Source organism: Aphelocoma coerulescens, chromosome 1A (assembly GCF_041296385.1).
Source record: "Aphelocoma coerulescens isolate FSJ_1873_10779 chromosome 1A, UR_Acoe_1.0, whole genome shotgun sequence".
In the NCBI taxonomy this organism is placed as follows: Eukaryota; Metazoa; Chordata; class Aves; order Passeriformes; family Corvidae; genus Aphelocoma; species Aphelocoma coerulescens.
Genome location: NC_091014.1, coordinates 60,753,103 through 60,779,322, shown reverse-complemented (window position 1 = coordinate 60,779,322; position 26,220 = coordinate 60,753,103). Strand labels below are relative to the sequence as shown.

Genomic DNA, 26,220 nt, shown 5'->3' with positions numbered 1-26,220 from the left:
CCATGGGTGTGTGAGCTGGGGAGTTTTGCAAAGGTCTTGTGACTTGGATTAGAGCTGTTTGAAGACCCAGACTTGCTCACCCGTTTGACATACAATAAATTTAACCACTGCTAATGTTTCAACATCATTCTGCTGGGATTGTTTCAGGACAAAAGAATGCTTCCTTCATTGCCATGTGGCCTAATTTCTTATGACAAAGAGCTTTAGCAGCAAAAAGCACTGGAGTGAATATAGCACCTGCACACACTCATGTTTAGTGTTCGTGAACCACCAAAGATAGTATTTAAAACATATTTGCAATCTGATTTTGCTGTTTAATGGAAGAGTTACCTGAATAATGTGGTATTATGTTTGTGTTTTGTTCTGCTGTTTTTTATTTATTTAAAAAAACACATGGGGGAACAGCCAAGCTGCGAGGCTGATGCTTTTACAGAGCTGTTTTTAATAATTTCCATCAGGTAACTCACAGCTTACAAGCCTCATTGACTTGATGTTCACCCTAAGAAGGGGTGTGAAGAGCACACCCTGCCTTTGGGATAGGGGACCTGATGGGGGCACGAAGATCCCTTGCCTACAGAGTTCTGCCTTTCCTGCCAGCAGACCTGTTTTGCAGGATGGGAAGCAGTCAGATGTGATCTATGGAAATTAATAATAGATTTTTCCAGAATATTGTCAGATATCATAGGTTTGGTGATTGGTTCTCACAACTTGTCCAATCTCTCCCATTTTGGTGCATGAGTTCATATTACCTGATATCCTGAGCACTTGTCCTCACCTGCCTTCATCTGCTTTCTCCAGAAATCAGGTTGCCAGATCACAACTTTGGCATTTGAGGGGAGAGCAGTGGATTGTGCTCCAGCTGATTTGCAGCCAGAAATGATTCATTTGTATAAAGAATGTGTCCTGCAGAGGGTCCCTGTCATTGTGTACATCTGCAAGTGTCTTGGAGTGAACTGTGGCTCCTTTAGGGCAGGGTGGCCCTGTGCTGCCCCTTGCTCCTCTCAGCATGCTGAAAACAAGATTCAGGCCTGGGGGTTCCCACTGCTGCAGCGTATTTGCAGCTGAAACTCTGACTGGATATCTGTTACTGCCATTTGTTGTGGTTTGTCATTCAGTGCTGGTAGAAGTAAGGGAAAGTGATGGATGTTGGTGCCCTGAAGTGGCTTGCAGGAGAAATGGGATAAAAAAAGAAAAACCTCCAACTCTTCATGTATTCTTGAATCACACAGACTGATGTCTTGTCAAAATGTAACTGCATCAACCCATACTTCAAAGTGAAAGGTCAAGTCATGCCAAAATCTCATATTTTGCAAACTCTCTGGGTTTCATCTGTTACCTCCACAAACACTCCAGTGGGAGCACAGCAGGAATGCACAAGTAAAACTGTTGGCATGGTAAAGTTAGACTGACCTGGAAAATTCAACCCAGGACAGCTAGCACTTCCTTGCTTATGAATAAGAAATATAGGGAGTTATTTATATAAAAAAAAAGCTGTCTGGCTCTCACAGACCTCTTCACACCTCCTCTGCCTCACAAAAAATACCTAAGGTGTTTTTTTATAGTAGCAACAGTTCAGTGGCCTTGCTGTTGCATCGTGCTTGTCATGGGAGACCTGGAGTCTCTTAGTAACAACAGGAAGGATTATTGACCCTATAGCATATTTACAACTGCATGTAAAATATTTAGATTGAGTCTTCTTTTCACTGGTTATCTTGTCGTTTGTGTAAAAAAAATGTCCTTCAAGATTAGTTAAAGGACATTTTTCCAGATTCTTTGTTCATATATGGAGTCTTCCCTAGATAGACACCATGTGTATGTGTGTATATTTGTGTGAGTGTATATATACATATATATATCTATATGTCCATCTGTACAGATGTTGTTAATACTAAAGAGAATTATCTTCAACTGCATGTAAGGCAAAGCTTGTCAGCAGCTGTTAAGCAAGCTGGCTGTAAAAAACAGTGACCAGAAGAATGTGTTAATACACACTGTCAAACAAATGTCATAACAGCTTGTTACATTTTATTTTATTTTAATGATCGACACAAATAATAAACCCTAATTGTCTCACTGAGTCTAGGGTGATGTTAGCTAACTTATCTTTGCTATCAATGTCCTTATAAAAATGATGCAAACTATTAGACAAGCTTCCTTATGCCAGTAAGGCATTTAAATACAGGCTTAACCTTCAGTGTGTGGCACTATTTTGAAAATTAAACGGGAATAAACGCTCCTGTTATGCCAAGCAGATGCTCCAGTGCTTTACCAAGTCCTTGTCTTGGCTGTTCCTGGGCAAAAACATCTATTCTAGAGCAGAAAATAACTATCCATATTGTATAGCTGCCACATGGCCAACAGAACCACAGAAGGTGCCAACAGGGAAATAGGACAAGTACCATGGTGTTAGCCAGGGTGATTTGCTGCTAAGGAAGCACAGGTATGGTCTCACTGCAGTAAACTGCGCTGGGAGGGCACAGGACTCTCCCATTTCTGTCAAAAAGGTTGCCAAACACAACCACATAATATAAAAGCTGGGGAAATAGTTTCTCTTTAATCAGATAAACCAGAAGTTTAGAGTGGTTTTCAGTAATTAGTTTAATAGCACTAACATTAGATGGCTGCAAATGGGGCAAAAGGCATAATTTAGAGTATTTGAAAGATGTCTTGCTATTGCAAGACCTCTCAAATCTAGTAATGGTTTTTGTTTTGTTTCCTTATAGGTTGAACATATTGCTGGCTGGCATGAACCCCTTCTATTTCCACGCAGTGAATGTAATTTTACACTGTCTGGTGACTCTTGTGCTGATGTATACTTGTGACAAAGCTGTGTTCAAGGACTGTCGACTTGCCTTTGTCACGGCGCTGTTCTTTGCTGTGCATCCCATTCACACCGAGGCTGTAAGTATGTGCCACCAAAGCTAAAAATAAACTCATTCTTCAAAATTTTAGAGGTTTTTTTAAGGAAACCTCTGAGTCATACAGAATGTTGTACTTGTGATTTTTTTGCTGTGGGGTAGCAAAGGTGAGAATGTACTCTATTTAAAATAACTTGCAGGGGTCATTAAGAAAAAAGTGTATTCGTACTTGCAGTCTTTGTGTTCTGGCACCGAATTCCAAATGATGGTCCTATTCAGCCATGCTGGGAATAAATGGATAGTCATGAGTCTTCTGAATCCAGAGACCTCAGTGAGGCTGTGCTCTCCTGCTGGGGTATTGTTGCATGCCTTCAGTCATCTCCTATAGCCATCAATTTTAGGGAGAAAAAGTGAAGGGAGCATTAGTGTGTATTCTGGAGGAGCTCTCTCAGACAGAGGTGATGTGACTCATGGATTAATTTATATTTATTTCAATTAAAAGCTCGGAGAATCATCTTCAGAAAAAAAGTTGTTAACGAACACCAGCATAAGTTTACAGAACAACAGCTCATATTGGGCATCTTTCCCTTCATTATAAGGAAACATTTAATGACATAGTCATTCCAAAGCTGCAGTCTGTTAGCACGAGGAGACACTTCTGTAGCTACAAGGAGTCTTGCTGCCTTTGAGAAGGAGAGGCAATGTCCAGTTCTCCACACTGTAAAAAAGAAGTGCACTTATTAGCTGAGATACCACTGACATCACACTGCTCTCATTCCAAGCCGTTGTAAATGAGGGAGGGAAACGGCTCCTGTGGCTGAGAACTTTTGAGGAGAGATTACCTTAATAACAAAAAGCCACAAGCTTTGGAGTTGCTCCCTGTGCTGTGTTGTGTGAACCAATCAGCTAGGTTCCCTTTGATAATACAGCTTTGTATTTTAAGGGAGGTTTTAGAAAAGGCACTCTTGGAATTTATTTTTGTCTGGGTTAGAACTTTAAAAGGTTAAAATAAATGCCAGAGCTCTGAATATAACTTAATTATGTAATCTCAAAAGGGGTGAAATTTCAAAGGGTCTTTTATTTGCTTTATGGGTGATTTTTAGATCTGTATGAAATAGGATATTGAAATAGCTGTAAAAAAGAGTGTTTATCCATTCTTCTTCGGTATTCCCTTTTTTATAATAAGATTTTGTTAATTAATATGTAGAAAAAACTCTCACAAACTCAGATTGTTCAGGAGCAATAAGTTCTAGAACACTATCCCTTTTTGGTGATAAAGTTCATTCAAATGTTACTTATTATATAAGTCTTTCTCTTTAACAGATTTCAGTACTGGGAGTTGGATACCTTTCTCATCTAAGCCTTATTATACAAAATTAAAACAGATCCCTAAAATTGGCATTTTCTGTGTAATTGTATTAATATTTTATTGCGTAAAGAATGACTTTACTGTTGGCTTACTCATTTGTTTTGCCAAGTATGCAAAGAAATGCAGCAGACAAAACTGAGTGTATCCTACACTATCCAAGTAACATTTTGCTGTGCTGAGGGAGGATAACACTGAAAGATCAAAAGCTTAAAATAGTAGCAGTGAGCATGGATTGTGGAGGCAGTCACTGAGCGTTTTAACATTTTTAGATGTGTTTTTACACCTGTGTGTCTCTTTTCCTTTCAGGTAACAGGTATAGTAGGCAGAGCAGATGTCCTTGCCTGTCTACTCTTTCTGTTGGCTTTTCTCTCCTATAATAGGTATGTGATAACACTGTGAGATTCTCTCATCTGAGGAGGGGAGCAAAGGCAAACCTGTCAGTGTTTGATGGTTGTTGGCAGAGGTCCTTCCCACAGCACTGCTGCGTGGAAGTGTCCTGGCCCCTGCTTGCAGCCATGGTGATGCTTGTGAGAGCAAAAAACCATAAAACCAGAAGTCAACATTGGCAATCCCTCTTCCATTGACATTGCAGCTGACCACACACCAGAGGAGGGCTTGTAAAACTTATAAAGAAATGTTTTCAATGGAAGGCAAATTGTCTGTATGCAGAGTGAAGAACAGACAGACACATGCCTGCCTTTCAAATGCTTGCTGTGGCTGTGGGACTCTGGAGCACCTGGTCTGGGAGAGTTAAGGAGTGTGTCTAGACCGTTAGTCATCCTTTTCAGATGAAAACTTGGCACTGCTTGCTGCTCTGTGTTCTAAAACTGTAACTGAACAAGTATAGGTACAGAAATAGCTGACTTGGATGGGGTTTCTGTACCTTTTGCATTTATTTGCAGTTAGAAATAACATTGCTTGCAGTCAGAAATAGCACCATGTCATCACAGCCATGGGGAAAAACTGCTTATATCCCTCTGGGGCTGTGTGCTACAAACCCACAATGCTGTTTTCTTCAGAAGGTTTCAAAGGTGTGAAACTGGTAGTGACCCTGTAGGAACCTGCCTGTTTGATTTCGGTTCTTTCCTACCTTCTCCCCTGTGACAGAGGCTTGCTGCCCAGTCTGTTAATGATTAGGACACATCTCTCATGACTCAGGGGAGTGTGGGTGGGATGAAGGAATTTTTGCTTGCGTAGTGCTCTTGGTCCCATAAGGAGAATTAAGCATGTGTGTTCCACATGACAGAAAGCAGGTGTTTTTTCTGCCTTCTCTGTACTTACTCTGCTTTCCTCTGACTGTTTCAAGTCTACTTTATTTTTCTGCTTCTCTTTTTTCCCCCACTTGTGCACCAAGAATTCGAGCAGCTCCTCATATTTGTGTCTTTCCTTCCTGTCCTGTGTCTAAGTCTTAAATCATTTTAGATTGTTCATGTCTTAACATGTTCGTGTCAGCCATCTTAAGGCATTAAGGAAAAGTGTCTCAGTATTTGTGTGACTGCAGTAAACATGAAAAACAGAGCAGTTAAGATATTTTATGTCAATTCTGTTTTTCAGGAGTGTGGATCAGCTTTATGTTGGGGAACATTTCCCTCCCACTGCCTCCCCATTCTTTTTGCTGCTTAGTTTATTCCTTGGGACGTGTGCAATGCTGGTGAAAGAAACTGGAGTCACTGTGTTTGGTGTGTGCTTGGTTTATGACTTCTTTTCCCTCTCCTACAATGGACTCAAATTGTAAGTAACATGTTATGCTCACTTTATGTGCTTTTCAAGTGTTTTCACCTGTGAGTCTAAAATACGTACGATTATGATATACAGCACCGGGGGAGCTGGACTTGCCCTGCTGAGTTAGATGGTACACATTTGACAAATTTGGAGGGCACCACGATTTTGTTCTGTGGTTTTGTGTTTGGTTTTGTGTTTTGTTTCATTTTTTCTAATTTTTTTTTTACTCTCTTGCTACCTGTTAACTTTTGTTGGGTAAATAGACCGGATGTGAAGAACTGATCCCTAAAATTCTGAATTCACCCTGGCAAGACTAACATTTATTTTTAGTGTGGGAGTTCTGACTGAAGCATCAACATCTTAAAATTTCCCTGGCTTAACTCCTTCCGTTCACAGTGTCTGCTTGATTATTCAGTTCCAATGCCATGGGTTTAGAAGTATTGTATGATGTTTAGTAGTGAAACCAGGTTTGATATTTTTTCTGTCCTTTCAGAATGGAAAAAGAGGGAAAATACCCATCCAATTCTGATTGGAATAATTAGCAGCTCTCAGCAGTCACTGGAGAAAAATTAAATACTTTGAAGTTTGTATCCCTCACCCACTATGTCATGAATAACTGCCATTTTCCATCTCCTTTCAAAGTCAGAAGTCTTGTTTTATTAGAAGCTGTTTTTTATCAATTTCTCTCCCAAAACATCCCTGGTGCAGATTTGTGAGTGAACATAAGAGCTCACTGCTACTGGGAATGGGAGGTCTCACTCCTCATATCATTTCTTATGTTTCCACTGGTGCTGCCCAACCAGCTCTGGTATCTGTCACACCCTGCATGAGCTCGTGTGTATCTGGGTTATAAAAAGGACACTGAATTTGTGTTTCCGCAGTGAATTAAGAGAACAGAGCTGGCACAAGGCAAGAGCAGCAACTGCAGGGAGGGGAAGGGGGACTCCCAGGAGCATCCTGGCTTCCCTTCCTTTGTGGCCCTTTCTCTAGCCCCTAATGGGGATAGACCATGCCCTCTGGCAGCAACAGCAATCAGCGGGCAGGTACAATGGATCGGCAGGGGATTCCTCCTCTTTTCACTGGATAAGTAGTTCTTAGTGGTGTGACTGGTGGGCAAGTAGCCAGGGAGATTTCTGGGGACTGACAGCCAGCTTGCTGGTTAACACTTGCATTTACAGCCTGACAGGCCTGTTTCAGGAGCTGCCTGGCTAAAGGGAACACAACTGTTAATTAACTGGAGGAAAATCTGTGCCTTCATTCTCCCTCCTTTCCTCAGTCTCCCCCTTCCCACAGGCCCACATAAATAAAAGCTTGACTTCTTCAAGCTATTTTTTTGTTTTAGTGGTGGCCAGTTGCCCAGCTGTGGCACTATTTAGCTTGTAGGAATGAAGCTTTTTAGCCCAGATGTGCTGTATTCTTATATCTTCTCTTGTTGCTCGTATTGTGCATTTATCTCTCTGTTTGTGATGCTCAAGATTTTATGAGTGTATTTGGATTTAAGGGGCAGCAGAAAACAAACAGCCTACTATGTGTTGTTGAAAACTTATCTGCTCCTTCTTCCAACCTGTACAGATTTGTTTTCTGTTTAAAAGTGGTGGGACGTCATTTGTTTTTTGGAGCAAAAAATTAGGAATGACAGCACAGTGCTTCCCATCTTAACAGAGGTCCAGAAAACAGCTTGATACAGGAGTGCTCATCTTCTGTTGCTGTCAAGTCTCTTCCTCTAGATCTAATTAGGAACTAATAAATACTGTCCTCTCAGCACACAAAGACTTCGTTTTGGATTAAAGAAATGCTGTCTGTTGTAGTTTGATACCACGTTGTGCCGATTTCATGATGTTCAACCTTTTGATAAGTGAAAGTGCAACAAACTAAAAATCCTTAAATCCTTTTCTTTCCCCTTTCCCTTCTTTTTCTCCCTTTTCTCAGGAGAAACGGGGGCATTCCCCAGAGGCCTGCCTGGCCGCCCGTGGCCTCTCCGTGTGGCTCTCCGCAGGTGCCCCTGTCGGGCCGGGAGAACGGGAAGCAGCGCTTTGCTCACCGGGGCGCCTGGAGCTCCTGCCACCCGGCGTCGCCCGAGGAGCAGCCGAGCGGGGGCCTGGCCGTGCCCAGCAGAGCCATGTGGGCCATTCGGAGGTACTGCTGCCTGCTCCCGCTCCATTCCAGTGTACTTTGCAGCTACCTTAAAATGTCGACTCGCTCACTTTGTTTTAGCCATTTTTGTCCTGAACTTGCTGTGATTTCTTGTGCTGCTGGAGAGGGAAGACAGGAGGAGGTGGAAGGAGGGTTAAGGGAAAAAGGAGGAGAATATCTGAGGACTTGTCAGTGTTTTTGTTCTTTGATCCTTGTATTTGTCTCTGTTTTCCCTAATGAATAGTATCACAGAATTGTTTAGAAAAGACCTCTAAGATTATCAAGTCCAACCATTACCCCAGCACTGCCAAGCCCACCACTAAACTATGTCCCTAAGTGCCACATCTACACGTCTTTTAAATCCCTTCAGTGATGGTGACTCCACTGCTTCCCTGGGCAGTCTGTTGTTGACAGCCCTTTCAGTGAAGAAAATGTTCCTAATATCCAATTTAAGACTTCCCTGGCACAACTTGAGGCCATTTCCTCTTATCCTATTGCTTGTTACTTGGGAGAATAGACTGATGCCCACAACAGGGGGCAGGAGGTTATCAATATAAAAAAACATCTCCTGTCTTGCTTCATGATCTTGTTCCTTGTTTCTTCTACTCCTGTTTCTTCCTTTCTTCCTACTGCTCCTTTCTGCCCTCCTTTGCTTTGTACTTTTTCCAGACACCCTCCCTCTTGCCCCCGCTTTTGGGAACATCCCTTTCTTACACAAGGGGAAAGCCTCTAGTTTGCCAGCCTCTTCAGGAGAGGCTGCAGAAGTTGTGTTGGAGAGCCCATGCACGTGGGATGGCTTCAGAGTGAGCTCCTCCACGCTGCCAATTGGCATTTGCTTCTTGGCAGCTGCCTCTTCAAGTGTTGTGAAGGATTTCTGCACATGGCAAATCAAGCCCTGCATATACATAGCTACTTTCTGTTTGAAAAGGGGCTCTCTGGTGGTGTAAGCTGCTCAGCTGCTCTCTTCTCAAGTGACTGACTGTGTACAACACACTTGCAACAACTTGCTGTGTGAGGGTTAGCCGTGGGATGCCCAAAGTGGAGCTGGCTTGGTCCCAGTGGCTGAGAGGGAAGCGTGCCTGTGAGAGCTGTGCTGTTGACATATTATATGATATGAAGTAGGAAGAACTCAGGACAATTTCTCTATTAAAATATATTCTGCATTAAAAAAAAAAAAAAAAGGAAATCCTTGCTATAGAAGAAATTAGAAGGAAAAAATGAAGTTGCCATCAAATCTAAGATTAATTGCGCAATTTTCCCTTGTAATTCACATTGGCTTGTGTAGGTCTTCTTCCATGGCAAAAGGGGGGGGGGGGGGGGAACAAAGCTTTAAATATTTCAGAAGCTCCAAAATTTGTGGACAGATTTGGTACAGTGCTCCAGTTTGGCTTCAGGTATCTTATTTAGTGCACCAGATTACTAACTGGAAGGTTTCAATTAGAATAAAGTAGTAGTGCAATGATCTATACTTTTAAGTACTTGTAATGTGATCAAGTAGGTTTCTATTTAATAATAATTTATTATGCATCTTCTTACTAGAGATAACTGAAAAATGCAGGAAGATGTAATGGAGGAACTAAGGGAATTGGTCTAATTAGCAGTAACTGGAGCTAGTTATGTAAATTCTTGGTGCAGAGATATTTTTGTTCTTTATTGTCACTTGCTCTTATCTTCAGCTATCCAGTGAATATGTGGGTTGCAGTCCCAGTTGCCTTCAGGAGTAAGGAATGAGTTAGTCTGGATGAAATTGTAGGTTTTATCACCACAATTTATTGCAATTTTGAGTAATGCTGGCGTATGCTGCTGAAATGAGGTAACTAGAATCTCTTGTGGGTTGGATCCATCTCCCTGAGTTTTAAAACCTGAAAGAGGCTTGTGAATGTGTGTGCCTTTGCATATGATAAAAATAGGGAAGGACAGACAGAAACTTTCATGTCAGGCTTGTACTTCTGTTTAGGGTAAGTGTCCTGTTGAAAATCAGTGTCAATGGCCATCGTCACTCATTCTCTTTTTCATCATTTGTTGAGGCCACTGAAAACTGGAATCTATTTTTTTACCTTTTTTCTTTTTTTTCATTGGCTTGGTTGTGCCATGTCCTATGTGCCTCGCACTCTGTGTTGCTAAGTGTGGTCCAGCCCAAGAACACCTCCATGCCACCTAATCACTCTGATGGTTTTGAGCTGTGTAAATGAGCTGAGGACTGTGGTCTAAGCTTCTTGAAAAACAAAACTCCTCGATAGCTTGCATACTTTTGAAACTGAAATCTCTGTTTCTCTTTGGTGTCCTAGAAGCTCATTTTTATTGTCTGTCGGTGGTGAGACTCTTCCCTTGGAGTGGACAATAGACTGGAATTAATGCTGCTGTTTTCCAAGTATATGAACTGTTGCATGAGGTTTTTTTGTAGTGGGTTCGGTTTGAACCGGGCAGAAACACCAATTTGGTGTAGTGGTTTGGTCCAAAATACTCATTACTATTTACCCTCTGTGAGATAAGAATTAGGAGAAACGCAAAGCAGGCACCAAACTTGAAAGAATATAAATAAGTTTATTAACAGACCTAAAAGGAGAAAAAAAAAAAATCAAGCACACCTTCAGAACACTTCTCCTCCCCCCACCTTCCTCCCTTCTCCCACTGACAATGTAAAAAGCCAACCCTTGAGATGTTCAGTCAGTTTACCACTTCCATAATAACCTTGTTCAATTCATTTAGGAAGAGGAGTCTCTCTTGCCCATGCTATGGAGAAACTATCACAACGAGCCAGCCGCTCAGGTTGGTTCTCTGCTCGCATGTGAGTCCCTTCCCACGACTTGCAGCTTTTCCCACAACTGCTTTCGAGGGTCCACTCTTGAATTACTGGGGTAGAATTCTAAGGTTGAGCCATTCAGAAACAAAGTTTTCTTCACCCATCTCTGGGAGCATTTCATCTCTAAGAATAGAGGCCCCCCTCCTTCCCTGGATGCAATGGGTTCTCCTCATCTTCATCTCTAAGACTATCTCTAGGAGCACCTCTAGGAACTGAGGTTTTCTCCTTTTCCATTTGGAGCAAAATTCCTCATTGTTTCCATCTCTCCCTGTCCAAACTTCTCATGAAATTACAGCTGCATCAGCATCTGCCTATCTTACCACAGGTGCTTTTGCTCACAAGTACAAGTTGAGCTCTCCACCCCCTATGCCTTCATGAAATTACAACAGGATACTCTGATATATCATAGCTTTACAACAGAATTTCAGCTTTAAGCATCTCCTTTCTCTTCCCTCAGGCTTTCAGCTCTTCACAGCACTAAAAGGGTTAATCTCACCTGGGCATTGCAGCTGGAATTTCGCTTATTGCTGTTGGTCACATGATCTTTGCCGGACAGCAGGGCAGCTTCAGCTGAATCTTGGCTGCACTGGAGAGGGAGAGCTGAGCCGCTCCGGCTGCCCACAGCAGGGCTGTGGGGGAGGTTCCACGGCTGGAGCAGGCCCATGGCTCCAGGCTGGCCGTGGCCCGGCCTGGCCTGGCCTGAGCAGGGCCTGGGCCGGGCACACTGGCCCCCGCACGGGGCCTGCAGCCTCCTGTCCCAGTGCCAGAAATGAGACAGAGGCTCTGCCTCGGGATTTGTCTATTCTTAAGTGTGGATCACAGAGGCGGTCACAACTTTAAGTGGCTCAAAGAATTGTCCATATTCAAACTGGCCAGCTGATAGGTTTTATTAGGTCACAGAGGAAGCTGTAAGCACCCCTTTGCAAGAACATCACTTCCGGGACTATGCTTTGCTAACCCAGGACGGTTATTTTTATTTATGTATTTTATTCTAATTTTTTTTTGCCAGGTTACAGAAGAAGCAGGTGTACCTGGAGCTGTGCCCAACAGCATCACTTTAAATCTGTGTTGTACGTGTAAAAGAGAGCGTGGGAATGCACTGTCATTAGCATTGTGGGATCCAGGCCCAAAACCCCATTGATCCAAAATTCAATGAACTCCTAAAGGCTATAGCAGGGATAAATGTGATCTGATAACTAAACTGATCTGGTGGCACTGTTGTTTCCTCTTACAATAGCAAGAGAAAGAAGATGGAAATGCTCTGCAGAATGTGGTGCATTCCAGAGATGTCTGCACTGGCCCTAAGTTTGATAAACTATGAGGAAAAATATGTTGAGGTCATAACACATCTTCCCTGAGTCCCTGTGCAGTGTGCATGGTCAGGGTTTGAGCTGAAACAGATGCTGTCCTTCAGCATGAAGGAAGAGCAGAGGGAGAGGTGGGGGGAAAGCGCTGGCACACACAGTGTGTGGCTACATAGCAATTGCTTGGCTTTTCCTCACTGGCTGCTTCTATTTCCAATCTTTGCATAGCAATGATGCTTTAATTTTTTTTTCTTTGTTAACAAATATGATAGTATGCTTAAACAGTAAGTTAGTGTTCTAAAAGCAGAAGTCTCAGCTGAATTTCCCCTGGCCACACAGTGCAATGCTACGTTCTAGATTCATTACTGATACAGACAGAAGAGTGGGACCAGTTTCCCAGATGTGGGCTTTCATGTGTGCAAACTTCCCCTTTTCTTGTATTTGTTAGAGGGTGTTTGATAGGAAGGTGTGGGTATGAAGCTGCCTGGGTTATAAAAGTGCGAGGAAGACACTTTTTGTTAGATGTGGTACAACTTTCTTAAATTTTGGTAAGTTGTTCTTAGTTGCACTTACACACCCTGTAGGTCAGTGGTGGTTGTGCTCATATGCAAATCACAGCAGGAAAAAGCAATGTGTGCCTCTGAGAAAGCAGTAAGGTAACCATTATTTATGTTGTATGCGTGCCCCTGACCAAAATAAGGCAGAAGAAAAACCTGGATACTTGACTCTGACCTGAAAGTTCCTTGCTGTGCAACAGCAAAATAGCAAGGAAGTGTTAAAGGGCTTTGCAAACACCACAGCAAAAGCTGGTGGAGAAATTCCAGGACAGTTTGAGATTCATTCTATGGTGAGAAAGGTCTGGGAGCCTAGCAGTCAAAATGCTTTTCTTCTCTAGGAAAGCAAAATGAGTAATCTGGAGCATTAAGCAATAGAGCCAGCCTAGGCTTTTCCTTTCCTCTCTCACTGGTGAAGTCCTCAGGGTTGTGAGATTTTGCAAGTAAAGGCTCGAGCTCCTAGTCCATGATACTCGGAGCAAAGGTTGGTGTTGGATTGCCTCTGTGGGAAAGCAGAGAAAAGGAAGTGCTGCACTGTCACTGGCTATAGGCTGATTTCTTTTTTTCCCTGATTGATAATTGAAACTGAACTGAGAATAGGACAATGCAAGTTAGCTCCAGAAGGCAGGTAGGGCCCTGAGTCCCAAGGCCTGGGGAAGCACAGTGTGTGCTGAAAGATGGCAGATTAGGTAAGTGTCCTTGCTATCCTGAGATCCGTGGGATGCTGCTTCTGTGGTGTTGGAAGTTTTTTTTTAATTCTAGCAGGTTTGCTAAGGCTCTGCCATTCTTGCTATTTAGTAAGCTTAAGTTATGAATGAAGTTTGGCTGCCTCTGGGGAGGTGTATTGCAGAGGTGGATTTGGCCTGTGGTTTATTCTTTTCTGAACTCGGTTCTTAAGATTGTTTTTCCATTGTGAGTCTGAGCAATAGCTCTCTCTACTGCTGTGTCTGTACAGTCTGTGTAGGAAATGTTGAGTGAATCCTTTTCCCTACAGTCAGTGATGATATTTATTGTCATGCACAGATGGTACCTGAGGCCACCAGAAGGCTCTGCTAGAGTCTAGAAACATTGGAGATGTGGGTGCCCCTATGCTCACAGCCTTGGATTCAGCCAAGGATTTACACGCTCTGGCCTGTAACTGTCTTCCAGAGAACCCTTGTGTAATCTTGGGAAGATAATTACATCCCTCTCCTCCCATGGCACGTGCTGGAAGATGAGGCACAGTAATGCATGCTGCTTTTCCACCTCCATTTGTGTGATGTGCTTGTTGTTTTAATATTTCTGTTCCCCCCCAAAAAAAGAAACAAAGCCAAGGGCTCTCTCTTAGGCATGTGTGTGCCTTATTTTTTGAAATCTTCGAGTGCTGTTTCTGTACAAGTAACTGAACTCACTGCTTGCAGACTGAAGTTTTAGTTAAGAGCAGCACTGCTTTGGTACGGTGATGACTAAGGTTGCATGCATGCAGAAAAAGACTTGTTTAGACCTCATTGTGCTGCAAAATTATGCACTCACCAGGTAAGAAAGACCTGATTTAATTTTGGCCTCGTTGTGTGTTTATATTGTGACAGTCTTTAATTACACTAACACATAGCTTTTTTTTGCACAATCCCTGCTCAATTCATTGCCCAGAATGGATGGTGCTCACTTAATGAGTAACTATTCAATATTTTGTTTCTTCCTGGTCCAGAGCATTGCCCTGTGCCCTATTTACTTCATATTATTCAAGTCCTGCTCTGAGACAGATTTACAGCTTCTCAATAATTCCTCTGTGTACAGACTACCAAGTGCTGGTATTTCCTTGCAGTTTGTTACTTTAGTCTGTAACCTTTTAAGGTACTTTTGGCATAGTTTCTGGATGTTTAACTTCCTGACTATGCAAAACAAGTAAAGTGAATAGCCAGAAATTTTGTAGTGGGGAACCACATGGATGTTAAGAATTCGATTCACCTTTGTATTTACTGCATGGACATCTGCTGGTTGGGCAAGCAGACTAGCTGGTACCAGCAGTAGACTGTGCCCTTTAGGAGTCAGGATTGAGAGATGAGGGACCTTTTCCTTTAGATGTTTTCAGACAGAGGAGACACAATGATATGACATTCCCTTCCAGACTCCGAGAGGAGTGAACCTGGCCCAGCATGTGCAGCTTCTTCTGGCAGCCCTTTCCTTCTTCTCTCCCCAGTTTGTTGTCCTGCCTCATCTACTGCAGCCTGTCCTCATCTCTTTTCTTGTTTGCTTTTCCTTAGTCATTTAATTGCTTCCAGTCTTTGCTCCTCAGGCTTTGCCTTTTAGATCTTGCTGCTTTCCTCAAGAGCTACTGTGTCAGTCTCACTCCCATGGTCCCTCCTGTAGCCCTAAGTCCTTGCCCAGCCAATTCAAGGGCCCTGATCTGTGTCCTTGTACTGCCTATTGCATCCTCTGTGTGCTCCCCACTCCTCCCATCTCTCTGGTTCAATTTTCTGCCATGGGAGCTTTGCCCAGCATGAGAGCAAGGTCCCTCTGGATTCTTTGAGCTGTCAGCACTCACTGTCTTTGCTTATCTCCTCCTTCGCTCTGCATGGGTTTCTGCTCCATGGGCTGCAAACCCAGTTTCTTTTTGACCTAATTTCTCCAGCTTTGGGGGTTCAGCTCTCCTCTGCCTATAGCTAAATTGTGAGTTTTCCCTGTGCTTCCTGCCTGGGTTTGAGGAGGAAGGAGAGTGGAGGGCCAGGCAGAAGCCAGGAGCCTGCTCTGCTCTGGTGCTTGGGGTGGCGTGGAGCCACAGCTGATCTCACTCTTGGCTTCCTTGTGGCTGGAAAAGTAGGCACTTGTGCATGCACTTGTTTGAATAGAAGAGGGTTAGTTTTAAGTTTGACACCCTTTGTTGGATCTGTGTTTCAGCCACTGTTCTGGATAGCACTTTTCTTGCAGTACAGAAAAACACCACTCTCCCTCTTTTTAAATACTTCCTAGAAGGAAGTGGAAAGTAAATAATTTCTCCTGGACTATTTATATGTGACAGTACCAAGAGGCCCTGTTTATTTCAGTAAGCAGTGAATAAACTGAAGTAGTTTGCCTTCATGTACATTGAATGTCAGAAAAAAGGGACAAGACTGAGTCTGATGATATTTTTCTTAGCTGATGATGACTTAACATGTTCTAGCTTTTTTTTTCTTCTTCCTCTTTTTAGAGAAGATTATTTAAACTTTAAAGACCTTTTAGACTTTCATTTAGTTCATTAAAATCCATTTTTGTGGAAACTGTGCCTGGGACAAAGAATGGTGCTGTGCAGAACAGAATCAGGAGGAAAAGTTAATGACTGGTTTTGGTGGTTTTGGATTTCTTTTTTCTCCATCTTCTGAAAGATGCTGATCGCTTATTCATTTGTGTGCAGAGGGAGAGGGTTTTTTTCTCTCATTAATGGGAGTTGCTTTTAAGCCCTGCAGTTGCAGTCACTTCATTGTACATCAGCCTCTTCTGTTCCCTGTGCTGCTAATTGGAAATCCCCAATTTGTAGGTGCAGCCTGTGTGTCCCAGAGCTGACTCACAGGAGCCTCTGTTCATTCCCTTTACTTCACAGGACTGCCTTTCTATTCACAGTTCATGGCAGTCTCATTAAACCAGTGTTTGAAACAGCAGCGTGCCCGTGTTCACTGGCTTTCTCTGAAAGCCCTGTAAACCAGTGTCAAAGAATTAACAGCAGCTGAGAAACAAGAACAAACCCTAATGGCTTGCCAGGTCATTTTCCTTGCAGCAAATCTGGGTTAGTTTGGCACACAACAGTATTTCAGTCACCCAGGAAACAAAAAAAAAAAACCCAACCACAACACCTGAAGATGGATGATACCCAGATTATTGCAGGTATTTCCCTGGATAGCAAATCTAATTGAACAATTTCTCTCTTACGCTTTGGCTGTCAGGCACATTTTTGGACATCTAGTGGAAACTTTTAGGCTGTTCTCAGGAGTGAAGGGATCAGTTGTAACCACCTACCTCATTAATGACTGATGCTTTTCAAGCTGGTCCATGTCTCCTCTGTGAACCTGCTAATCACAGCAAGTATTAAGGGAAGGACAGCAGACTCTCAGGACTAAGTTACTTGGCTTTAAGTGTTCACTGGCTGATACAAGCAATCGTTTGCTTGAAACCACGAGGACACCAATCTCATCAAGGGCGACTTTAGGTGGATGATTTCAGTTGTGTGATAAGTGTTACTTTGATTTTTTTTTTTAATATGAAGTAGCTGTTGAGACTTAATATTTGATTTAAAAAGTCTAAAAAAACCCAACCTGCTAGCATGTGTAATGCTTCTCCATCCTCCCTGTATGCTTTCCAAGATGAACAGATTCTTCCCTGACTAGAAACTTAATCTTCAAGTTAATCTAAAGTAGAGTATTAAATCCTCTTTCACATTTCTAATGCAGTTATCCCAATATTCTTTTCCAACGAGTGCATTAGAAACCTTAATCTTCTACTTGGCTTGGAAATGCTGGAACACACTTTTCTCTCTTGATCTTTGAAATGCAGATTTTTTGTTTCTATTCTTCTTAGCAGTTTCCAGAATGTGAATATCCAGGAAACTGCAGTGCAGAAGGGACTCTCGTAAATGCATTCCACATTCTCAAACATCCATGCTAAAATTCAGATATCAGCCAAAGTAAGCTGTGAAAGGCCAGGTTTGTGCTGGGGTTGTTGGAATGTTGCTGTCGAGTGTTTGCTTTCCAGGTCCGACAGGTCTCGCAGCATCTGGTGACACCCTGCTTTGCCTTATGAATTCTCATTGCCTGCCACAGCTGATCATGGAGTGGTTTAAATGATAGTTTTCCACTGGAATATGCTGTGGTGGTTGTTTTGATTTTTTTTTTTTTTTTAACCTCCATTCTAAAAGTTAGGTTTGGTTGTCTTAAGAAAATGTCATTCTTCTGCCATGTGGATAATGCAGTTTTTCCCTCTGTTTAAAGCTTTGATTGGCAGCATGTTTCCTGTAGATCCTCTGCTCAGGCTGGGGGCTGAGGTCCGCTCAAATCTCTCCTTTTTTGACCTGTGAAATCCCTTGGTTTTGCAAATCAGCTCTAGAGTAAGGAAATAATAAACATAAAATTAGTACTTTGAAACTAACTAAGGTTGCACATTGGTTATGCTAATATAAAAAGTATAGAATAAAGTACAGTTCCATTTAATCTGTGAAAGATGCCAACAAACTCTCTGGGTGTTCTTCCAAAGAGGAAAATTAGCAGGAAAAGCTTGAGAAGAAAGTCTTCCACTGATTGTTCAAAAGAAAATTCAGGGAAAGAGTAATTATCAGTTAGAGGTGGAAGGGAGATGGAACATTACCTTTATATCCTTCCCATAAAACACAGCTTTATCCTCTCATAGACCACTGTTACGCATACAGTTCCTACAAGATCATGTTAGGAATTTCTGTAGAGCCAAGCTGGTGTAAAATGATGGCCTTGGGTTCTCTTGGAATATTTTGGCATTAGCTGATTTAATTGCCTTTACCGTAATCTCTGCCTAATCTCATGACAGCTGCTTGTATCACTGCACCTGTGAGTTATCTGTAAATGTTCGAAGCAGAGAAGTTTCTTTTGTTTTCTGGTAGTAAACTCAATTAATTTGTTGTTGTTGTTCTCCCTCTTCTCCCCTGTTCTCTCCCATAATTATATCATGCATTCATTTCAGCAGATGAATTGCTTAGAATACAAATGTTTTTGGTAGAAGCATCAGGAATTTTCATTTTAGAAAGCTGTCACCCGGTCTGTGGTCTAAATGGCTGTTAATGCTGGTCTTTCTAATCAATCTGTTATGATCAGCATTCCTTTGCTGATCTTGGCTGGCATACTGTGGATTCACTGTCATGACCCTGCCTGTGGTCCTGAATGGTATCTCCATCATGAAATTACTCAGTATGGAAAATGAAATTCCTTCATTCGTTGCCCATACAAGCTTTTGGAGATGATGGATAGCTTTCCACCCAGAAGGCATTTTTTCATACATTTGGTCTAGTGACATGCGTTAATATAAATAGAAGAATTTTTGCATGATATTTCTTCAAGGAAAACAAACACACAAACAAAGAATTCCTTTTACTTTAAGTTAGGATTTGTCTGTTGGACTCCTATCAGTGTATTTAACATAACAGCAGAAATTTGTGGGGACACCATATCAAACCAGCAATCCATCTAGGTCTGTGTTCTGGCTGTGGTCATTACTGGATGCTTACAGAGAAGAGAAGAATGGGAATGGGGCCAGGACAGGGTTATCTTTCCTTACTGTGGCTGCTGAACGTGTGCCAGGCATTGATTTAGAGTCCATGGATCTGGATGCTGTATCTAGAGCACTGTGTTTAAGGCTCTCCGTGGACCTGTCCTCTGTGGAGTTGCCTAATTTCCTTTTTAGAACCCTTCTCTCCTCTGACTTGGAGGGCCTCTTGTTGCAGTGAGTTCTGTGATTTTAATTACACACCATATAAAGGAATCTTTTTGTTTGCTTGAAACCTGATAATTTCATTGGGAGCCCTTTGACTTTGTGTGATAAGAAGTAGAAAGTAATTTTGCTGGTTCCCTTCCCCAGGCCCTTCACAATTTTATAGTATCTCTGTGTACTCCCTTCCCAGGGTGGAGAGCCCTGTTCTCTCTCCTCTCTTGTCATGCAGACACCATTCCATGTGTCTGATGAGCCTTATTACCCTTTCCTGTACCTCTTCGATCTCTGTTAGATCCTTTGGGAAATGGGCAGAGGAAGGGAAAGTCTCAGAATAACATGGAGTACTCCAGATGCTGGGACTTGGATTTTTATTCGTTGTATTATTACTTCTGTTTTTCACAAGCTGCATTTTTTTTTTTTTTTGGTGCTGATTTATGGCATCACTTTTTTCTTTATTGTTTATTCTTTTGTTTTGACTGGAGTCTGTTTAGGTAATATGTGCAGTAAAAATCTGAATGGAAAAATCTGGGTATATTTTATTACTGTGTTTTGTACTGTGTGTAGTGGCTTTGGCTGCATCTGCCTGGCCTGTTCCCCAGTACATGGGAAAGGCTGGAGCAAGATGCTGAACTAAGCTAAGCCTGGCTGGTTTTGGGGCCAGAGATGACACCAGTGAAGTCTGCAGCTGCTGTATCTGGGTCTCAGTTACCCAGATGGGGGTTTACACTATATCCTTCCCTTCTTAACTGCTGTTTGGGAATCAGTACTATCTTAAAGCAACGTTGGCTTGGGCAAAGCTTGTGGGCTGAGTAGAAGGGCAGAATCCCCTCATGTCTGTGCTCAGGGGGAAGCGTTACCTCTCTAAACCAAAGGGCAGAAAGTTTGAACATTTGCCCTAATTCACACACATAAAATCTGACATAAAGCAGAGACTCAATCTAGGATTTCCCAAATCTTAAGTAGATGTACCTCAACAAAATCTTCCTCCCAGTAAATGGACAATTTCTTTCTTAAAATTTGCTGAAAGGATGGAGCCCCTCTATCTTCCTCTGCTTTCCTGGAAGCTGAAAGCTTCAGCATTTGTTGCTTTTGAGTACGAAGATCTAGACAGTGCAAGCGGTGATAGCTGCTGTCCCAGGGCTTTCATGTCACTATTTGTTGCATTATTTACTTTGATCTGATTTGGCCTCTTGACTCCATCAAAAGCGCCTTTCAATGTGAATTAATTACGAGAACTGCATTTTCTTCTTTCAATTGCCTTTAAAAGAGAAATAAATGCTCCCAGGTGGCATTAGGGAAGGAGAGAAGTGGTTTTTTTCTCTGCACAAGCCGTGCTTTTGTCATGGACCAAAGGCTTTCTCTGCCTTCCCTTACACTTTGGGAGTCTGCTGTTTTTATGGATTGAATGTGCTTTTTCCTGGGAGTTTGGAAATGCCAGAACCGAATGAGACCCCTCAGTGGCATACCAGCCCAAATGAGCAGCTTTCTCATAACGAAGATGACTTTAATATTGCAGCAGAACACTCAGTTAATTATGAGGTGTGAATAAGGAATATGTTTCACAGTGCCTTGGCAATTTTCCTGGGTTCACTGATCCATAAACAAGATTATTCCTTAATAGTCCTTCATCTCCGCCATTATTGTGCAAGGATATTCAACTTTAAATTAAATTAAAAATTATCATCGTTAAAGTTAGTTGAGCCATGGCTAATCTTGAGAATGTTTCCAGGATTAACTATTTTAGATTTGCTCAGTTATTTGGGGAAGAGAGAATTTTTTGTCGTTCTTCCTGTGCCATTTTTATAAAGGCCACACTGTAGCAACCCTCTGCTGGGAAATGTGAATTAGACCAGTTTTTCTTTCTTTCTTTTCAAAGTCCTTGACACTTCAGGCAGCTGATGTTTTAGGGGGGAAGTGCTTCTTCAAGGTACATGGCAGTTTTTTTACAGTTCTTTCAGCTTTTGCTAACCCAAGAGCAAGGGACTAAATTTGATTCCTGACTGCCAGCTGTCCAGCCCAGCTCTGTCTGTGGCCCTCAGCCAGTTTGTATGGGAGGGAAATGACACAGGCTATTGGTGCAGAACTGTCACACAGTTTGTGATCTCTCTGGGTTGTGCAGAGCTGCAACTCCTTGAAGTAATTTTTACCATTACTTGAGTGTCACTGTAGATTTTTAAGGTCAAGAGGGACCATTTGTGATCATCTAATCTGATCTAGAGCACGGTGCAAGAGACAGAGCTCCACGTAAGAATTACTGCATGAAGCCTGCATTTCTCTGTGAGCTGTGTCACACATCTGTCAGCAGCCCTGAATTTAAAGACTTGATGCGATGGAGTATTTGAAATAATCCTTAGGTGGATGGTTGCAGCAGTAGGCTGTTCTCGCTGTTAAAAATGTGCCTATTTCTAGTCTGATCTATCTAATTTCAGCTGCCAAGCACTGCATCTCATTATGTCTTTTTCCAGCAGATTAAACAGGGCTCTCCTTGCTGAAAGTTTTGCAGTCTGTGATCGTTGTTTTATCGTTTTTCCAGACAGACTAAAGGCTGGGCTTCCTCTGGGTACATCTACTCAGCAGCTGCTGTTGTGATGTAGTTTATGTATTTGGATTGGAACAAATCTCAGATTAGATAGTTGGGTCCTGTTAATAATATGTCTGCACTGGCATGGAGATCAGAGTGGGTGAAGCAAGCTTTCTGAACATTTGCCAATCTTTCTTTGTTTTGTTGTTGTTTTTTAAAAATTTTTTCCTTTGGGTGTCATACTAAACTGTTTGAAAGCAGTAAAATACAGCTATGTTTTGCAGCGCAAAATTAACATATTGTGGAAGTCAGTGAGTAAAACCAAACTGATTAGAGTAAAATTAGCGTATCTTTGATAACAAATCCCTATGGAGCAAGAACAAGCTCTTCCCCCATGTGCTTGTTGTGTTTTTAGCACAACAGTGTCTCAATCTTAATTGGAAAATTAGTTGTATGAGGAGGTGCACTTGATCTTGCATCTGCATGCCCAGATGACATTTGGATGGTGTGCCGCTCCTGATCTTAGGAGCGCTGCCACGCATCAGCAAACGCAAGTGCTCACAGTCTGGAGTTGACATTTTGTCTGGAAGGGCTGTGAGCGAACATGTGGTCTTTGAAATGCTGTGCTGAACCCCTGCTCACACTGGTAAAGTTGGAGAAAAGGGAGTGGAGAAAATTTGGAATGACTGTCCCTTTTAACACAAGATTGTCCCTCGCAATATAGGTCCTAGCAGATTTTACACTGAGTCTACTTTTGGAAACCAGAAAATACATAGATTGGTATCTTTATTTCACACCCAATATGTTTGATAATCAGGAAGCATAATTTCAGAGGGGAAAAATGCCTTCTGCTGAATTGCTGGCAGCCTTACCTGGAGTGTGTAGGAAGCTGTCAGGAAAGCAGGGATGTCAGGTCTTGACCTATGTGGATGATGCTTCATTTGTGAGATTCAGTTAGACTAAAGTGCAAAGTAGTACGATTAATTTGGCTTCAGGTTCAGTGTTTAAGAATGCATAAGACAGAACTTCTGCATTATGCCTTTATACCAGATGAGGCTGTGACCCAGCTGTCAGGCTACTCTGTGCTTACCATTATCTTTTACATGACTTTTCATATTCTCATATTTGATTTTTTTAAGCATCTGTCATTACCTCTCCAGAAACCCCTTACAAATAAGAGGTGCATCTTGCATAACTGAAGAGCAATTATTGTTCCATTACCAACTAATGAAGTGCACACTTGTATGAAAAGAACGATGACTCAAGATTTGATAAAGTTCAGTACAATTCTTAAGATAATTTCTGGAAGTGTTTTCTGCCTTCAAAGCTTATATTTTAATAGGTGGCAGATTTTATATGCAGTATCTTCCTTAAAAAGATACTAAGGAAGAAAAAACATATGTGCGAGCCTGAAAAAGGGAGCTGTTTCCATATCAAACTCAAGGCAGAGGTTTTGACAAAAGATGTCTCCCTGCCATGGGAGGACACCAGAGTTTGTGATTAGTGATGTTGATTTAGTGTGGTGATTCAGTGTGTTCTTGTCCCCCTGGTAATTCTGTCAGGACATGAAGGAAGCTTCAGGGAAGGCAGGAGTCCTGGGAATTCAGTGTGGCATGGTGTAGCGTAACCGGGCAGAAACACCAATTTAGTGTAGTGGTTTGGTCCAAAATACTCATTACTATTTACCCTCTGTGAGATAAGAATTAGGAGAAACGCAAAGCAGGCACCAAACTTGAAAGAATATAAAGAAATTTATTAACAGACCTAAAAGAAGAGGGGGGGGAAAAAAAATCATACCACACCTTCAGAACACTTCTCCTCCCCCCACCTTCCTCCCTTCTCCCACTGACAATGTAAAGAGACAACCCTTGAGATGTTCACTCTGTTTACCACTTCCATAATAACCTTGTTCAGTCCATTTAGGAAGAGGAGTCTCTCTTGCCCATGCTATGGAGAAACATTATCACAACGAGCCAGCCGCTCAGGTTGGTTCTCTGCTCGCATGTGAGTCCCTTCCCCTGACTTGCAGCTTTTCCCACAACTGCTTTCGAGGGTCCACTCTTGAATTACTGGGGTAGAATTTTAAGGTTGAGCCATTCAGAAACAAAAGTTTTCTTCATCCGTCTCTGGGAGCATTTCATCTCTAAGAATAGAGGCCTTCCTCCTTCCCTGAGAGCAAAGGGTCCTCCTCATCTTCATCTCTAAGACTATCTCTGGGAGCATCTCTAGGAACTGAGGTTTTCTCCTTTTCCATTTGGAGCAAAATTCCTCATTGTTTCCATCTCTCCCTGTCCAAACTTCTCATGAAATTACAGCTGCATCAGCATCTGCCTATCTCAGCACAGGTGCTTCTGCTCACAAGTACAAGTTGAGCTCTCCACCCCCCATGCCTTCATGAAATTACAACGGGTACTCTGATATATCATAGCTTTACAACAGAATTTCAGCTTTAAGCATCTTCTCTTTCTCCTCCCTCAGGCTTTCAGCTCTTCACGGCACTAAAAGGGTTAATCTCACCTGGGCATTGCAGCTGGAATTTCGATTATCACAGTGGAGAGCGGGGAGAGCTGAGCCGCTCCGGCTGCCCACAGCAGGGCTGTGGGGGGGTTCCACGGCTGGAGCAGGCCCATGGCTCCAGGCTGGCCGTGGCCCGGCCTGGCCTGGCCCAAGCAGGGCCTGGGCCGGGCACACTGGCCCCCACACGGGGCCCGCAGCCACCTGTCCCAGTGCTGGAAATGAGAGAGAGCTTGGGGGGAAGTCTGTCTATTCTTAAGTGTGGATCACAGAGGCGGTCACAACTTTAAGTGGCTCAAAAAATTGTCCATATTCAAACTGGCCAGCTGATAGGTCCTGTCAGGTCACAGAGGGAGCTGAAAGCACCCCTTTGCAAGGACATCGCTTCCGGGATTATGCTTTGCTAACCGATGACACGTGGTCATCCCCCAAGTTATGTTTGGAGAAGACTTTAGTTTTCATAGAATCATTAAGGTTGAGAAGGACCCTCAAGATCATGGAGTCCAACCATTATTAATCCAGCACCACTGTGTTCACCACTAAACTATAGCCCCAAAGTGTCTTTTGAACACTTCCAGGGTTGGTGATTCTATCACTTTCCTGGGCAGCCTGTTCCAATACCTGACCACACTTTCAGTGAAGAAATTTTTCCTGATATTCAATCTAAACCTTCCCTGGCACAACTTGAGGGTATTTCCTGCTGTTTTATCACTTTTTACCTGGGAGAAGACACCAACCCCCAGGTCAGTACAACCTCCTCTCAGCACTGCAGGGGTTGTTGTGACCCAGGAGCAGGACCCAGCACTTGGTCTTGTTGAATCTCACACAGTTGGCCTCAGCCCATTGATCCAGCCTGTCCAGATCCCTCTGCAGAGCCTTCCTGCCCTCGCAGATCAACACTCTCTCCTAGCTTGGTGTTGTCGGTAAACTGATAGAGGGAGCACTCAATCCCGTTGTCCAGATCATTGATAAAGGCATCAAACAGAGACCTGGGAACACCACCACCGAGTGGTCCCCAGCTCGGTATAACTCCATTCACCCCCACTCTCTGGGCCTGGCCCTCAGCCAGATTTTTACCCCACGAACAGTGCACCTGCCCAAACCACGGGCTGCCAGTTTCTCCAGAGAAATGCTCTGGGGAGACGGTGTCAAAGGATTTAGCAAAGCCTTTTCAACTGGATAACGTTGCAGGGCTCTTGAGCGAGTCCAGATGGTGCTCCCAGGGCCTGCTTTTGAGATGTGGGATTCCCTGTGCTATCACCCGCAGGGTAGTGCTCTCTGCCAGTTAGGAATTGTCTTCTCTTGGGCACCCCGAACACTGAGGTACTTAAGCAGGAAATTATTTTGAGTGTTCAGGTCCTTACGTTTAATGCTTTTTTGAGTAGAGCTTAGTGTGACGATCACGATCTGCTAATCCCTCTAGCAGAGTCCCCCAGTAAGTGGGACACATAATCATGATGATTACTGGGTCATTGCAGCAGAACAGCTGGTGCTGATTGCTGTAGTTCTGTTCCTGTTCAGCACAGAGGAGGTTTCCACATCTCCAGTATCCTCATGATAAGGCTGCAGGCTTAGGGAATGGGATTTCAGTGCAGATCTCACCAGCTCACTAAACCTGCCTCTTGAGAGTCTTCTCACCTTCTTAAACTAGGCTTGGTGAATTTTAGATCATTGATTTTAAAGGCCTTTTCCAATCTGTTAATGCTGATTTTCTTGGTCTGCTTCTCTGATGGGACTTGCTGTGGCTTTAGTAAGAAGGGAGATAACGCTCTGTGATTCAGTAAAAGAAAAAAGCCCCAAACCTAAGGAAACCAATACAATCCAGAAGGTAATCTGCAGATGGTCACTTCTGTCAAATGAACATCAGGTGGTAAGAGACTATTTGGCTCATCAGACATAGAACCTCTTATCATGCACAGCCAGTTATGTAATTCCTTTCACAGACTAGCTCAGTGCTGCGTGTGTCCAGTTGGATTGTCTCCAAGGCTCCCCTTGGAAGGCTATTTGTCTGACAAGCTTGCCTGGAAAGCTTTCTTTTCC

The 26,220-nt window shown here is 42.8% G+C and overlaps 1 protein-coding gene across 2 annotated transcripts in view; it reads left to right on the top strand.

Annotated features, from left to right (window-relative positions):
- The window catches only part of TMTC1 (transmembrane O-mannosyltransferase targeting cadherins 1), a 138,645-nt gene that overhangs the window by 9,421 nt on the left and 103,004 nt on the right, over nt 1-26,220 (top strand). For both annotated transcript variants that reach the window (XM_069003062.1, XM_069003061.1), the window contains exons 2-5: nt 2,724-2,901; nt 4,534-4,607; nt 5,782-5,958; nt 7,879-8,085. In XM_069003062.1, the coding sequence (XP_068859163.1) occupies nt 2,724-2,901; nt 4,534-4,607; nt 5,782-5,958; nt 7,879-8,085 (636 nt within the window). The remainder of the gene's footprint in view (nt 1-2,723; nt 2,902-4,533; nt 4,608-5,781; nt 5,959-7,878; nt 8,086-26,220) is intronic.